Below are 15639 nucleotides of genomic sequence, written 5' to 3'. Positions count from 1 at the left end.
ACCGTTACCATGGTGAGGAGTCCTCACTGCATTTCACCTGTCGCTTCTGAAGCTTGCAGCCAAACATGGCTCTGGTGTTCTGGTGAAATCCTCTTTACCAGACGAGGCCGGCAGTGCATTACTCCGCACACATAGCCACATTCTGAGTGCTAACTCTAACAGTGTTAATGAGGCCAGTGGGTAATCTGTCTCTCATATTACTGACTGAACATTGTGCTCTGTAGCTTCTCCTGTCTCTCTGGGCAGAGTTGAGTTTGGAATCCATTTGCTGTAAGATAATATCCAGAAGAAAGTCTGTTTTCCAACTACCAACACTGTTCGCATGACGCCCTTCAAAACTTACATAAATATCAAATGGAAAGTTATTTTTGTGGCTTTTGTAAATTTCCACTGGTAAAGGGATACTCACGGATCCATTAAAAAGTGTGAGACTTATTTCCATTTGTATGTGTGAAATATTCAAATTATTGTAATATTGTCTTGAAAGATAATGGTTATGTTACCTTGGCAGTTTGGGTGTGTGGCTATGCAACACCTGTGTTCATATTTAGCTGCTAAACGGTGAATATTAAGGCTGAATATGTCACAGGTGCCTCCTCTTGTAAAAGCTTAATAGGATTGCACAAATATTCTGGTGCTTTTTTGTCATAGACTATGGTCTGTGCCACTGGATTCTGTTCTGGTGCACTGTAGATTTAGACCTTTTCCCTGGGGGTGTGCTACGGGTTTGGAGGGAGCACACACATTAGCCATCTTTACTGAATGCAGGACTCTGCTTTTACTGTGTCACTTCATCAGTTTCATTTCATTATCTATAAATGTACTGTAGAATTTGCCTTGGCACGGAATGATACCTGAATCCTGTGGGCTTAGTGGTGAAAGCTGCAGTGAAATGGAAAAACAGGCTGTGTGCAGTGTGTTCATCCTGCTCTTTCAAGCTTAATGAAACAAGGAAGCAGTTTTAGTCACATTAAGAAATTCTTTCCAGTATGATGGTTATCCTATCAAAGGAATGAAAAGCAAGAAAGTGTTTTTTTTGTTTACTGTTTTCTCACATTATTCGATATTCAGCGGATCTGTTCCCATGTTCATAGTGTAGCAGTACATAAGGAAGTACACCTTGGGTACCTGTGGTGGCTGAGCTGCGCTGTGTTTGTACAGAAAAGCCTGCTGAAGAGCACAGCCTCCTGGAGTCCCTGTTCCTGGTGAACAGCCCAGCTGTGTGCTGCTCTGCAGCAGGGTCCGCTTCTCTGCAGGAAGTGGCTGTTCCTGTGTTTGTGCCCCATTGAAAGCAGTGCTAGAGTGTGGGGACCCCTGTTCAGCAGTCTCTCATTGGCTGTGACCCCAAGCCGTGTGGCGCAGGGAGAAGGACAGGGATCCGTGAGTCTCTTCAACACACCAGATATGTGGGCAGTTTTTTTATCGCAATAACACTGTACAGTCTGCTTGTAATTCCTACAAGTAAAGCATGTATTTAAAGCTTTTTAATAAACATTAAAATGTACATATATACAGAAAACAATAACTACTGAATTTACCTGTGTATTAGCATGATCTGTTGTTGATGAAAGACTGTATATAAGGAGAATTACTGTACTTAGGGAAACACTTGAAATCACAGAATAATGGGCTGAGTTTTTGGGGATAGACTGTGTGATGCATTGTGTGCCTTTTCTATTCATGTATGTAACCTAGACAATCCTGAAATGCTTGTACACAACCAAAATCTCATTAAAGGATTTGGGGAGGACTTTAAAAGGGTGTATTCCTTCTCTTTTTCTCTTTATCTCTTTATTAAATGCCTGTTCCATTTCCATACTAGCAGTGCACTGGGACATCAAAGATTTGGTTCCTGACAATGTGCTCCTCAGTCCGTTACACATGTTAGCTGGGCTAAATGTATGTATTATAAATTCTATAATCTTCATGAACACATGGAAAGACCAGTCTGGCTTTCCTCCTGAAGTTCTGATGCTGCACAGTTTCAGACTAGCTGTAAGCCTGTAACCCTAAAGCTTGTGTATAAAAACCCACATTTACAGACGAAACCTCAATATTTCAATGTAGAATACACATAGGAATAAAGAACAAAAGTATTAAAATATAAATTCAAACAGTCACCAGCTCCATAGCAGTCTTTTATATGTGATTAATAATCTCATTTCTGTTCTTCACCAGAAGTAGTGATTTTTAGGAGTTGGTCTTGTAACCTAAAAGGTCTCAGGTTCAATTCCCCGGTAGGACACTGCCGTTGTATCCTTGAGCAACGTACTTAACCTGCATTGCTTCAATATGTATCCAGCTGCCTAAATGGATGCAACTTAATTGCCATGTGTATGTTGTGTAAGTCGCTCTGTGTAAAAAAAAGTGTCATTTTTGCCACTCTTTTGAACTGTGCATTCAGGAAATGTTCTGTGTCTGAGTAATCCACTAAGGATAATTCCCACATGGTGCTGGCATCTCATGGTGAGTGTGTGTGTGTAAAGTGCAGTCTGAATTCACACAGTAAAGATACCGTCCTCAAATCCCCAAACCAGCCTGACTCCTGTTCCTCCCTCACAGTTTCAGTCACAAGATTGGACTGAATATTTACCTCACGCTGTGTGTGGAGCCAATGAGGTTCCTGCCTGGCTGGGGACACAATTTCTCTGAATCTGATTGGCAGAAAGAGCGGCCAGGCCTGGTCTCTCATAACAGGAGCCCTGATTTGGAGCACCACTGCCATACCCACAGGTAACACACCTGTGAGCCTGAGCTATAAGACACCATTGGAAAAATGTTTTAACCCAAACTAGAACTCACCCTTGAAATAGCAGTAATACACAAGCAGTCAGTAAAATCGGTTTGTAATGTAAATAGAGCTATTTTGAGTGAGTTTGATTCATTATTTATTAGCTTGTTCTTAGAAGGGGGGTGGATAAATCCGCCAGGTTTCGAACTGCCTCCCATTCTGCCCCCGTCGCCCCGTCTCGCTCGCCGTCTGTAGCGGGACAGTAATGCAGGCTCAGATCTCAGGCCTTCACCACATCCCGCACAGACTCCATATTTCAGCCACATTCATACAGCACCTGGGCTGAGTGATCTCCAGTATTCCGCCCCCTCTAGACCACCGACACCTGGATCCGGGATTTCCTGGATCTCTCTTCCACCTCATCTTCAACTGCGGAATTCTGGAAAAAACAAAAACATAAATCCGCTGTGTCATCAAGCCTGTGAAACAGCAGTGTTGGTGTGGGTCTAGTGAGGAGCAGTCTCTCTTACCTGCTCAGGTGAAGCTGCTTGTGTCACTTGTGTCTGCTTTCTGGGTCTGATCACAAAGCTCTGAACTCGGTCCGTGGGCTGAAGAGAAGGTGCTGCTGTCTTTGTGGTGTTCCTTGATGGAGTGAGATTTGTTTTCTTTGCACTGTTCCTGGACGGTGGTTTATATATCTTGTTGCGTTCCTCCATCACAGAGTCCTCCGACAGCTTCGCCTGCTCTATCACCTGCAGCTGGTGCACAGTACATTTGCGCACCATTGCAGTGTGTTTCTGAAACACAAGAACAGATTAGATCTGAAACACCAGTGTATGCACCATAATAATCTCACAAATACAACTTAATGTGTATTTATTACCTGTTCAGGCTCTGATTCATAGTGCTGTAAGGTTGTGAGCAGGCTGGTCAGGCTCATAGTGCTGTAAGGTTATGAGCAGCCTGGTCAGGCTCATAGTGCTGCATGGTTGTGAGCAGGCTGGTCAGGCTCATAGTGCTGTAAGGTTATGAGCAGGCTGGTCAGGCTCATAGTGCTGTAAGGTTATGAGCAGCCTGGTCAGGCTCATAGTGCTGTAAGGTTATGAGCAGCCTGGTCAGGCTCATAGTGCTGTAAGGTTGTGAGCAGGCTGGTCAGGCTCATAGTGCTGTAAGGTTGTGAGCAGGCTGGTCAGGCGCATAGTACTGTAAGGTTATGAGCAGCCTGGTCAGGCTCATAGTGCTGTAAGGTTATGAGCAGCCTAGTCAGGCTCATAGTGCTGTAAGGTTATGAGCAGTCTGGTCAGGCTCATAGTGCTGTAAGGTTATGAGCAGCCTGGTCAGGCTCATAGTGCTGTAAGGTTATGAGCAGCCTGGTCAGGCTCATAGTGCTGTAAGGTTATGAGCAGCCTGGTCAGGCTCATAGTGCTGTAAGGCTATGTGTCTCACAGGTGAAGCTCACGTGGGTACCTTCCTCTCTCTCCTCTCCTGGGCGTCTCTCAGCTGCCTCTCTCTGTTCCATTCATGGCGCACCTCTGCTTCGATTCTCCGGAGCCGCGCCCGCTCCTCCACCTTCCAGCTCAGCAGGTCCTGCATCCATTATCACACACAAAACACCAGAGAGCAGTCCATTATCACACACAAAACACCACAGAGCAGTCCATTATCACACAAAACACCACAGAGAAGTCCATTATCACACACAAAACACCACAGAGCAGTCCATTATCACACACAAAACACCACAGAGAAGTCCATTATCACACACAAAACACCACAGAGAAGTCCATTATCACACACAAACACCAGAGAGAAGTCCATTATCACACACTAATACCAGAGAGAAGTCCATTATCACACACAAAACAACCACAGAGAAGTCCATTATCACACACAGACACCAGAGAGTAGTCCATTATCACACACAAAACACCACAGAGAATTCCATTATCACACACAAAACACCACAAAGAAATCCATTATCACACACAAAACAACCACAGAGAAGTCCATTATCACACACTAACACCAGAGAGACATTACAGCCCTGCATCAAGTAACTATTTAAAATACCATACCCCTTTAGACACCAGTAAAATTCAGACAGTTTCCCAAGTTATAAATAAATCTATATCCATCAATATGCCATGATACTGCAGCATTATCAGTATAGTAATATCCATGGAAACAACTAACTGGAGACAAATAGTCCAAACACAATGACACCACACATTAGTTCATATGGCTTCTCATCCATTTTTAACCATATAGCTACACAGTAAACTGGCGTATGGCACAGGAAATGTTAATGCTTTTCACTCCACTTCTTTTCTATGAAAGTGCATTAGCATTTGTCACCCATCTTTATTGAGTCACTCTATTAACTCTGCTAATGTTAGAACAATATGTAATTGGCTAAAAAATAACACTGTTAATCCAGCTAGCTAGTTGGTACCCAGTAACATTGGCTAATGGGTATTGAACATTGAATAAACCAAACAGAAACATCACTTCCTTGCAGAGCATGCCCGAATATGAAGCAAAGTAACCATATTGTGTATGGCCAGCAATCACAGCGACACAGAGACACTATCATGACATAAATTCTGCTTTCATAAGGTTGTACATTTTGATCAGAAACATGTTCCATTGTAAATGCTCAGGGATGAGCAAGAAGTGTTTTCATACTGCATCAGCAAAATAAACCTTCGAGACTAGTATCTGCCCCTGGTTTGACCCGGGTTTGGCTCAGATCTGACAGAAGTTCTTACCATTTCTATTCTATAATCCTCTGGGTCATATTTTCTTGTCCCCCTTTAAGAAAAAGAGAAAATTGAGATATGGTAGTGGTAATAATAATAATAATAATAATAATAATAATAATAATGATAATAATAATAATAAACTTTATTTGTATAGCACCTTTCATACAGAGATGCAGCTCAAAGTGCTTTGTATAGTGCAGTGGAAAGAAAGAACATTCACATAAGAATGAATTAAGTTTATTATTATTATTATTATTATTATTTAGTAATGTATTACTAATTTATTCATTTTAAAGGCCTTCTTTAACAGTTCCAGTGAATATCAGTGGTGAGAATTTGGGTTAATGTACCGAAATCCTTCAGCTCTCATGACCTGCCGAAGACACTCCACCTCCTCTTCCAGCAGCTGTTCCCTCATGTCTGTGAGCGTCATGTCCAGGGGGATGAGCCCTTCCTGCTGCTTCTCCAGAAACAGCCTCATCTTGGACCTCTGGAGCACACATGCACACGCAGCTCATATGGGCTACTCATTTACTCCCTTAGCAACGTGCTCATCACATGACGATTCAGATTGGTTAATCACTGGACAGAACATGGCGGCTCTCACCTGGATCTCCCCGTTTGTTCGGTCAGCGATGCTCTTGAGGTGCTCCAAGTACCTCTGGTGCATTTTATACTCCTTAAAGGAGCATCTTACCTGAGGGGGAAAACACTGGTCAGGCTCATAGTGCTGTAAGGCTATGAACAGCCTGGTCAGGCTCATAGTGCTGTAAGGTTATGAACAGCCTGGTCAGACTCATAGTGCTGTAAGGTTATGAGCAGCCTGGTCAGGCTCATAGTGCTGTAAGGTTATGAGCGGCCTGGTCAGGCTCATAGTGCTGTAAGGTTATGAGCTGCCTGGTCAGGCTCATAGTGCTGTAAGGTTATGAGCAGCCTGGTCAGACTCATAGTGCTGTACGGTTATGAGCGGCCTGGTCAGACTCATAGTGCTGTAAGGTTATGATCAGCCTGGTCAGGCTCATAGTGCTGTAAGGTTATGAGCAGCCTGGTCAGGCTCATAGTGCTGTAAGGTTATGAGCGGCCTGGTCAGGCTCATAGTGCTGTAAGGTTAAGCCTGGTCAGGCTCATAGTGCTGTAAGGTTGTGAGCAGCCTGGTCAGTTTCATAGTGCTGTAAGGTTATGAGCGGCCTGGTCAGGCTCATAGTGCTGTCAGGATCTTACCTCTTTCTCTCCTGTAATAAAGTTTCTCTTTCTCAGCAGGGTCTGCATGTCCTTGCGATGGTAGTATTTGCGAAGGTGAGGATCATGCAGGCTGTTGTAACTCGGCTTTATTATGTGCATTTGTGGGTCGGACAGGATGAAGTCATCCGTTTTCACAAAGATCTGAAAGCAATAAATTGGCATTATCCCTTTCTGCCTCAAACGTACAAACACATTAAACCCATTATGTCTGCAGATATCCAGGATGAAGTATTATCTGACAGGAATAGTTCAGATAAGATTTATTATTTATTTTTTGCAGTGAATCCTACTACTACTACTTATACTACAAATAATAATAATAATAATAATAATAATAATAAAATGTCACAATAGCCTTTTTTCCTCGTTCTTCTGCTATTATTATTTATTTATTGCTATTTTCTGCTTGTATTTTGGCAGACTGTTCGCTCATGAAATATTGGAACTATGCGCACTGAATACAGAGACGTGTCCTCGGAGCTGACTGTACCTGCTCCCCAAGTTTGGCCCTGGAGATCGGCGTCCCCTTAGCCTTTGCTTGGCTCATTCTGCCCTCTAGCGGTCTTGCCACATCTAGCTGTAGTCCAGAAAGCAGCCGTTCTAATTAACTTCACTTTTCATCTACGATTGAACAGCGAGAAGTGATATTAAACAAATAACATAACTGGTAATAATACAGCGCACTCGTTTGTTTACGTCATAACGGTTATAAGCTACATGCCGTAGTAATATTATGACGCAATCACACTGTGATGCATTAGAACCAGACTGACTCATTTTAGTTGGCCATGTCCATGTGGCTTGCCACTGGCATATTATATGAACGTCTCAATTACACGTGATTTCCGATGAGTAAAATAAACTTGCGACGCTATGTCAACCGTTAGCTCTTATCATTCTAAATTAGTTTACCATGGATCAGACCGCTTGAGAATGTTTTCTAGATTAAATAACCGCGTATTCCCGTTTCTACTATGTGTTTGATTCTGATTGCTCGCTAGCTAACTAGCCGCGACGGTGAGATGATACATACTACAGTAAAGGGTCACTGAATAACTGGGCCATCGCTTTATTAAGTAGAGATTGGGCATATCAGCAAAACAGCATTAGCCTTTTAAACGTTTCAGTTTTAAATATTTTCTTGCACCAACGCTCGTTGTTCTTACACAATCACTTTATACTAGGCCAAGTTTCCTGGGTCCCCGGAGTATAGTCACGTGATCATAAAGTTGAATACGATTCGTTACAGCACCAACATTCTATAACTCAAAATTCACGACAAATCGCTGTTGTTTTTTCACGTAAACTCACAATTACTGCAAGAGACGCATTTCATTTGGTAACTTGCTTTCTACTCCCGCCTGCGTGCAATAGACTGTGCAAAACGTGATTGTATTATTTGATTAATCATTAATAATATATATTTACATACTTTTATAATAAATATATTGCGTATAATACCTTTAAGCAATTTGCATAATACCTTTCATCCCTTATTTGGAAAAGTAGTGGGGAAAGGAACTCTTTGTAATTAAAACAGAGCTGTAGTCGAGAAGACTCAGCCAAAGCCTCAGAAGGCGTCAAGTATGCTCCTTCTGAAATTAGTGCATGTAGGTTTACCATATGGAAAGTGGGAAAGAAAATGCACTGGCTTGGAATGGGCTGAAATCGAGATATACATCCTTTACAAATCACTCAAAACTATCTATTTTTGTATTGTCTTTTTTGATGTATTGTGAAATGTTATATAATCAATAAAGTTCTTTAAAAACTGAAAGTGGGAAACTTTCAACCACACTATATATTATAGCCAGTTATTTTGAGAATATAAAGAATAATTTCACACATCAAAATGTCTAGGGTGATTTGTGAATAGTGATGATTTTGCATTTTAACATCGATATTGTAATCAAATTCTGAGTCTTATCATCCATTTTATATACTGTCAATGGTCCCCATGGAGATTGGCAGTGACCCACCCACCCCCAAATCAAGAGTCCCCAAAGTGGGGAGAAAAATCAAAGACCCCCATACAATTTAAACATTTATTAAAGATTTATAAATAGAGTATTATCCGAAAAGCAATACAAAACAGCTGCTGTTACTTAAATATTCCAACAATATGGATGACTTAACATTTCACCCTTAGTATTCTTTACTGTGCAACATCAGTACACTTATAACAATGTTAACATCTTTGAGCAGGGAAAAATAACTGGAAATACACATTAAATATAGAACTAATAGCCAATAACTCATTATTGTGTTCCAGAATACCATGTTCTAAATATACTTAAGAGGAAATAAAATTTACTGAAAGGTGTAGAATATTTATTGTTAATATATGGCAAGTGACCAACAACTTAAATGAGGTTTCCTTGTTTCTCTACCAGGAAATGACAGCCACACTGAGATAGACAATAGCTGTAGATGTCAACCGGTAGAATTTGCTTTACCACTAGAGGGAGCTATAAAAATAAAAGCTAATTCCACCCAAGAAACTTTCTGTTCTTCCTTCCACACAAGTGCTGGTGGTGGTGAGACTTGGACACCTAACATTACTGGACCCTAATGACACAGGGCGTTAGAAAACCCAGCACTGTTGTGACTAAATGTACCAATTAAACCTCTCCTCCGTATTTCCCCTTCTTTATCTGAATCTCCTGTGACAACTGAAAGTAAACAGCAGGACTTAAGAATCAGAAGCATTTCTTTAGGTCTTGGAATGTAGGTTTAGTTATCTGAAGGAAAAGGTGTGTGTACACGTGTGGTAATATGGCATCGAGGAGAGGTTACTTTTGAGAAAGAAGTGCCATACCATCTGCATGGCACATCGTATATTAATTGAGCCATAACACGCACGCACGCACGCACGCACACATACAGGCGCAAACTACACACACGCACACCCTTACACACACACAGGCACAGACGCGCACATACACATAAGGACACGGATGCATGCATGCACGCATATTACTGAGGTGGGTTACAATACTACAGCGCACATGGTAACTTTTAAAATGTGTGTTTATAACTGAACATTACGTGAGGCAACACTGTAAGAGGTCACGGAAAATGTATCCATAAAATTGTTCACAGGTTTGTAAATTTTGGGAAGCTGTGGGTTAGAGTGTGGAACAAGTACCAGTCCCCTCAAGGCTGTCCTTACAGTTACTCTTTAGGACCGAATGGAAATGTCAGTCTCCTCACTGTCCTGATCATAGATGTAGCAACCAACGTCTCCAATGTTCACCCCTTTTGGCCCAAACAGGTATCCGTAGCAAGGGACATGGCAGTAGGGTCTTCCTTCATGCTGTCAGTAAAAACAGTGTCACAGTCACTGGTGTTCAAAGTGTTTCATACACTCACTAAACAATTAAGATGCCTCTTATACATGATGGCTTTTTGTTCAATGGTACGAACTGAAACAGTGAAATGGGGTTGATGGGCTTGTGTTGTACCTCAGCATGTCCACCAGAGGTCAGTGTTTTCTTGCATCTTTCACAGCGAAGACATGGCCTGTGCCAGTTCCGTCCCAGAGACATGACCTTCTCCGCTGTACACAAACACAAAACCATCAGCACACCTTACACCTCCGTCACATGCGACACACCTTACAGAGTAACTTCCAACAAAGTTAAGGAAATTAAACCTTAATCCAACATATTTAAAATCAGATTCACCCACAGGATGACTGCGCAGAATGCAGATCAGCAGCTGGTATTAATGAGGAATTAGCACCGTCTTCCCATTATTCCAGAACCCAGAGAACTGTGGATCTCTGTAACAGGGTTCTCATACCGGCAGCTAGTCACAACGATCAGTTCCAATTACAGTGGGATTCATCAGTCAATATAAATAAAATATACTGTGTGTGTGTGTGTGTGTGTGTATTAGAGCGTGTACAAGTTATATATTGCCTCCTGGAGCACATGATTAGCTCCACTCACACTTGAACACTGAGTGCAACTTCTTGGAGAACACCATGTTCATTTAGCATTGTGAATGAGAGACAGAGTACCATCTGTCCATGTGGTCCGTCATACTACAGTAACTGGAACAGCAGCGACAATAGACACCTACCGAAATACACAACCTTTCCGCAACCCGGACACAGTGACGTCTCTCCGGCAAAGGTCTTCATGCAGGCAAGGACCACTGCGCGCGGGTGCATACACACACACACACACAGACACGCGCGCACACACACACACACACACACATATACACACACACACAGACACGCGTGCACACACACACACACACACACACACACACACACACGCAGATAGTTAGCGCAGTGAAGACCACTGCACACACACACAGATTATGAGCTCATCATAACGTAATTTCATTAAGGTTATGACTGCTGCAAAAAGGCATACAAATGAATGCAGCAGCTGTTGAAGTCCAGTCTGATTGGCCACCGCCATAGTGCTATTGGTTCCTTGCTTTACCTTTGGACTGTGGTTTGGCCATTTGGGCGGAGGTCCAGGGGGTGGCAGGAGACCAGTCAGAATGGCTGTCGCCTGATTTGTTGACGGGAGTAGGGGGTGGGGTGTCATAGATATAAGACCCCGCCCCTCCGATATTGACCCCTAGAAAGAACAGGAATATGTGAGATTCAGTGTGTATGTCTGTGCTTGCCATTTTCATACTGAATGCTCAGTGCCAGGCAACTCACATCAGATTTCAGACTGCTCCTGTTTATAATCTTCTCATCTTGAGTGCCCAAGAGGGTGGGATTGTTAGAGTGGTAGGGGGTGAGTTTGTTAGAGTGGTAGAGGGGGAGATTTCTAGACTGGTAGGGGGTGAGTTTGTTAGAGTGGTAGGGGGTGAGTTTGTTAGAGTGGTAGAGGGGGAGATTTCTAGACTGGTAGGGGGTGAGTTTGTTAGAGTGGTAGGGGGAGATTGTTAGAGTGGTGAGGGGATTTAACTGGTAGGGGGTGGTTTGTTAAGGGTGGGGAGATTGTTAGAGTGGTAGAGTTTGTACTGCTAACCACATTAACCGATGCTTACCGTAAACTGCACAGGCTTATCTTTAACCACGCAGATTGATCATTAACTGCACAGAATTATCTTTAACCATGCCTTAACCGCCACCAACCGCTCCGACTGACCGTTAACCACACACTAGGGAAAGCTGTACTGGAACTACACAAAGCCAGGAGCCTTTACCTTTGGGTCCAAACAGAGTGGCGTAGCAGGGCTTGTGGCAGTATGGCCTTCCATCGTGCTGCCGGAAAAACAGAACAAGCACACAGCACAGGGAAAAGGCCTTTGCTGCCATTCAATAAATAATCATGTGTGTGTGTGTGCGTGCGTGAGTGTGTGTGTGTGTGTGTGTGTGCGTGCGGGAGTGTGTGTGTGTGTGTGTGTGTGTGTGCATGACTGCGTGTGTGTTTGTGTGTGTGTCCAGGACTGTGTGTGTGTGTATGTGCGGGACTGTGTAAGAGAGTGTATGTGCTTGTGGATGTTTGTGTGCGTATAAGCATCATATTATTGACCCCCTCTGAAAAAGGCCTCAGGGGCCTCAGGGGCCCCCTGAGTGTGACTCTACGCCCCCTCAGAACCCTACTGAAAGCCCAGTACTCCTCCAAACACTGTCCCCTTCTTCCTACTGAGCATTGCCCACTTCCCAGAGTGAGATGAGGGGGTGTAATATCAGAGTGAGACAGGAGGGATCAATCATTTATGCAGGATGGTGCACAATATGTCTAAAGCACACAGCACAGGCAGAAAGAAGGTTAAACATTACAGTACCCCCCCCAACCCCCTCCCTGACACATACCATTCTCCATAAACACAGATCCCCTCACGCAAATTCTATTTCCGTGTTGTATAACAGACTAAATCCATCTCTCTGAATCATGCGAGTGTAATAAAAGATCATCTTGGGATGCAATTTAAACATCACAAAAGCAGATACATTTGGTCAATGACAATGTGTATCAAAGAAAACAATTATGGATAAGCTTAGTGTGAAGGGGATTTGAAACAGTGTCTAAAATAACACTACTGTCAGAGAGAAACATCGACTGCAAGAAAGAAAGAGACAGAGCGAGAGACAGAGAGAGCGAGAGAGAGACAGTGAGAGAGAGAGAGAGAAAGAGTGAGCGAGACAGAGACAGCGAGAGACAGAGAGAAAGAACAAGAGAGAGAGTGAGAGGGCATGAAGATGTTGCCTCATAAAAACATTCCACAGTGTTGTACACTTCCTCCAGTGCAGGAAGTGTAGTTTGGGGGATTATTTACGCTGATATTTCACCTTCTACAGCCTGGGAAAAGATTTCACTAAAAACACCACAAGTTCCTCCAGGTCCTCCTGCTCAGGATGAAATCTGAAACAAGGATAACCTGATATTTGCAGTACCTAGAGTACTTCAGGTGACCCCTGCCAATTATGTATTTATTTCAGAACTAGCATGTTGTATAGTTTGTTTCTAAACCCAAATACATTCACATGATATTTAGCCTCCAGAAGAAGGAAGGGCCCGGTTGGGATTTCACTGCTTCATATAAACAGCCGAAGAGAAGAGAGTGCTCACTTGTCTGAATATGAAATTCTTTAGTCTCAACTTGAGAATCTGCATTGCGCAGAAAAAAAATTATTAAAAATAAACATCTCAAAATACAGTACAGATTAGCACAGCAGTTCTCCTCACTCCCGTTCTTGGTATTACACAGTCAGGGTTATGGTTAGGGTTAGGATTAAATAGCTTCGGCTCAAAGTCATGTGATCACTTGATACCGTCACCTCATCGTCAGAGGGGACGCAGTAAATGTGGGGTCACTTGGGGGTGCAGCAAATGTGAGGTCTCAAACAGGCTCATGCGCACATTGCCCTCTCACCTCTGCATGTCCTCCAGCAGACAGAGTCTTACTGCAGCGCTCACACTTCAGGCAGAATCTGTGCCAGTTCCTCCCCAGAGAGCTCACCTTCTCCGCTGTGTGGAAGAGGGAGAAGACGGGACATCAATCAGGCAATACTCTCAGAGCTCCGAGCCCCCGTTACTCTCAGAGCTCCGAGCCCCCGTTACTCTCAGAGCCCCCGTTACTCTCAGAGCCCCCGTTACTCTCAGAGCCCCCGTTACTCTCAGAGCTCCGAGCCCCCGTTACTCTCAGAGCCCCCGTTACTCTCAGAGCTCCGAGCCCCCGTTACTCTCAGAGCCCCCGTTACTCTCAGAGCTCCATGTCTGTAACTGATGGAGTCAGGGTAATGATGACATCATTTACATGGGCAGGATGTGTTCCCATTTTGCAGATGAATGCATTTCTTCACTCACCAGCAAAAAGTTCTCATGAATTCATTATGTTTGGCATTTCCACTCCAACACAATAAGGCTCCTTGAAAGAGCTTTTAAAATATTTAACATTTAGTTTTTTCAGTAATAACCTTAAATTACCAGTTGCACAGCAGCCAATATGCCTGTCACTAATACTTAGGTACAATGCACAGGTTATTTATACATTAAGACAATGATTAAAGGTTTTCTGCTGTGCAACCAGTAATCAGTAACACATTCTTTAGGATCCTCTCCTGTAGTCTCGGGTACAGAAGCTCCAGGAGGAGCTGGCAGGTGCCCCAGCACTGCCACAACAGCGTGTGAATTCAGCCCCCGCATTCCAGCTACTCACACAAGCGGTCTGCTTCACGTGAAGATGAGGGACTCAAAGTTGACATAGACACAGCAAGTAAAGCTGAATTTATGGCATACCGCCACTACTTCGACTGTAGTCTCATAATTTATGATCATCAATATTCCACCGTGTCTGGGAAAGAAGGATGATGCAGTCAACACCACTATAAATACACTGTAATCCCACAACTACTGCCCTTACTTGTTGGATAATTACAGCCAAGTAAGCTAAACACTTGCCTTTCAGCTGTTTCTACGAACACTCAAGTATGAAACAAAAAAAAAAACACAAAAAACACAAAAAACACGAAAAAACAGGCTACAAAAGAAACACCGGAACACACTAATGACTAGAAAGATTACTTGGGAGAATAATTTTTCGCCGAATCAGAAACTGATTCGGTTTACGGAGTTGGGCATTGGTCAAAGGAGCAGTAAGAGAAGTTTTTAATTTCTAATGTAAGATTTGTACAAAATGTCCAAGACCATTGCAATCGCTCGTCTTTTGCTACAGTCCACGTTGCTAGTAGCCACACTAGCAAGTAGGCTAGTTGGATTAGCCATTTAACGTTCCTCAATATAAACTGATTGGGGGCGACTTCTAAAACGATATTTCCTTACCAAAGAAGACGGGCTTCTCACATCTCGGACATTTTGATGCCATTGTGCTCAGTTTATGCTCCCAGTCTTTGAACCTCTTATTTCTAAATTTGATCGCTTCTTGTTGTCAGACCTCCGCTCATAATCTCCGTTTGCACATCCCACAGTACGCGCCACCATTCAACTTTAAAGGATCACAAGGTCCCGCCCCGGCACGGTCTCCAGGCCGGAGCTATCCTCGCGCTTTTTGATAGGTTTAGAACCCATCATTTAACGGTTCGGGTTATCCATCACATCCAAAACACTTAGTACAGCTGCTTCTTGCAGACGTGGAACTTGCTACCATTACATAACATACGCACACACACACAATAATAATAAGTTGATACAAACATATACTAGGCTACATATATACAGAATTATATTTCCATTCTTGTATTATATTCTGATTAATATATATATATAACATTTTATTCCATTGGAATCATGGGACAAATTTCGTGGACAGAAGACATAATTCATTATTATTATTATTATTATTAGAAATTGATAACTCAGAGGCTGGTTTCGTTTCCTCCTGTTGTGCTCTATGCGCAGTACTCTCATCGTTTCTCGCCACTGGGATTGCTGTTGTCCGTGGTGATATGTGGGAAATTTGTAG

The 15639-nt window shown here is 43.0% G+C and overlaps 2 protein-coding genes across 3 annotated transcripts; both read right to left on the bottom strand.

Annotated features, from left to right (window-relative positions):
• Positions 1 to 1267: 1267 nt before the first annotated feature.
• Positions 1268 to 8093, bottom strand: LOC135242782 (fibrous sheath-interacting protein 2-like). Of its 2 annotated transcripts, XM_064314059.1 has the most exons (9): positions 7226 to 8093; positions 6715 to 6876; positions 6101 to 6190; positions 5844 to 5983; positions 5500 to 5542; positions 4199 to 4318; positions 3262 to 3528; positions 3069 to 3170; positions 1268 to 2980 (listed from the first exon to the last, which is right to left on the bottom strand). In XM_064314059.1, exons 1-8 carry the CDS (start codon positions 7280 to 7282, stop codon positions 3102 to 3104), a joined length of 948 nt encoding a protein of 315 aa, XP_064170129.1. In that variant the 5' UTR covers positions 7283 to 8093; the 3' UTR covers positions 1268 to 2980; positions 3069 to 3101. The 2 variants fall into 2 exon arrangements, with proteins under 2 accessions (XP_064170129.1, XP_064170128.1); XM_064314058.1 differs by having other exon boundaries at positions 1268 to 3170.
• Positions 8094 to 8766: 673 nt separating this feature from the next.
• On the bottom strand, positions 8767 to 15160 carry LOC135242808 (cysteine-rich protein 3-like). The gene is made up of 7 exons (XM_064314061.1): positions 15000 to 15160; positions 13591 to 13685; positions 11917 to 11974; positions 11196 to 11336; positions 10822 to 10896; positions 10200 to 10294; positions 8767 to 10051 (listed from the first exon to the last, which is right to left on the bottom strand). The coding sequence occupies exons 1-7, from the start codon at positions 15040 to 15042 to the stop codon at positions 9917 to 9919; spliced, it is 642 nt and encodes a 213-aa protein (XP_064170131.1). The 5' UTR covers positions 15043 to 15160; the 3' UTR covers positions 8767 to 9916.
• Positions 15161 to 15639: the final 479 nt, after the last annotated feature.

The sequence above is a fragment of the Anguilla rostrata genome, chromosome 2 (genome assembly GCF_018555375.3).
Source record: "Anguilla rostrata isolate EN2019 chromosome 2, ASM1855537v3, whole genome shotgun sequence".
Classification (NCBI taxonomy): domain Eukaryota; kingdom Metazoa; phylum Chordata; class Actinopteri; order Anguilliformes; family Anguillidae; genus Anguilla; species Anguilla rostrata.
Note: the sequence above shows the minus strand (reverse complement) of the source record. Positions and strands in the feature narration are given on the sequence as shown.

Coding starts and splice junctions, on each gene's coding strand:
- LOC135242782 (XM_064314058.1), bottom strand. CDS start 7,282: ATGAGCCAAGCAAAGGCTAAGGGGACGCCGATCTCCAGGGCCAAACTT. Junction 6,191..6,714: donor TTATTACAGGAGAGAAAGAG/GTAAGATCCTGA, acceptor TTTCCCCCTCAG/GTAAGATGCTCCTTTAAGGA. Junction 5,984..6,100: donor GAACAAACGGGGAGATCCAG/GTGAGAGCCGCC, acceptor TGTGTGCTCCAG/AGGTCCAAGATGAGGCTGTT.
- LOC135242808 (XM_064314061.1), bottom strand. CDS start 15,042: ATGGCATCAAAATGTCCGAGATGTGAGAAGCCCGTCTTCTTTG. Junction 11,975..13,590: donor CTGCTGGAGGACATGCAGAG/GTGAGAGGGCAA, acceptor TTTTTCCGGCAG/CACGATGGAAGGCCATACTG. Junction 10,052..10,199: donor CCTCTGGTGGACATGCTGAG/GTACAACACAAG, acceptor TTTTACTGACAG/CATGAAGGAAGACCCTACTG.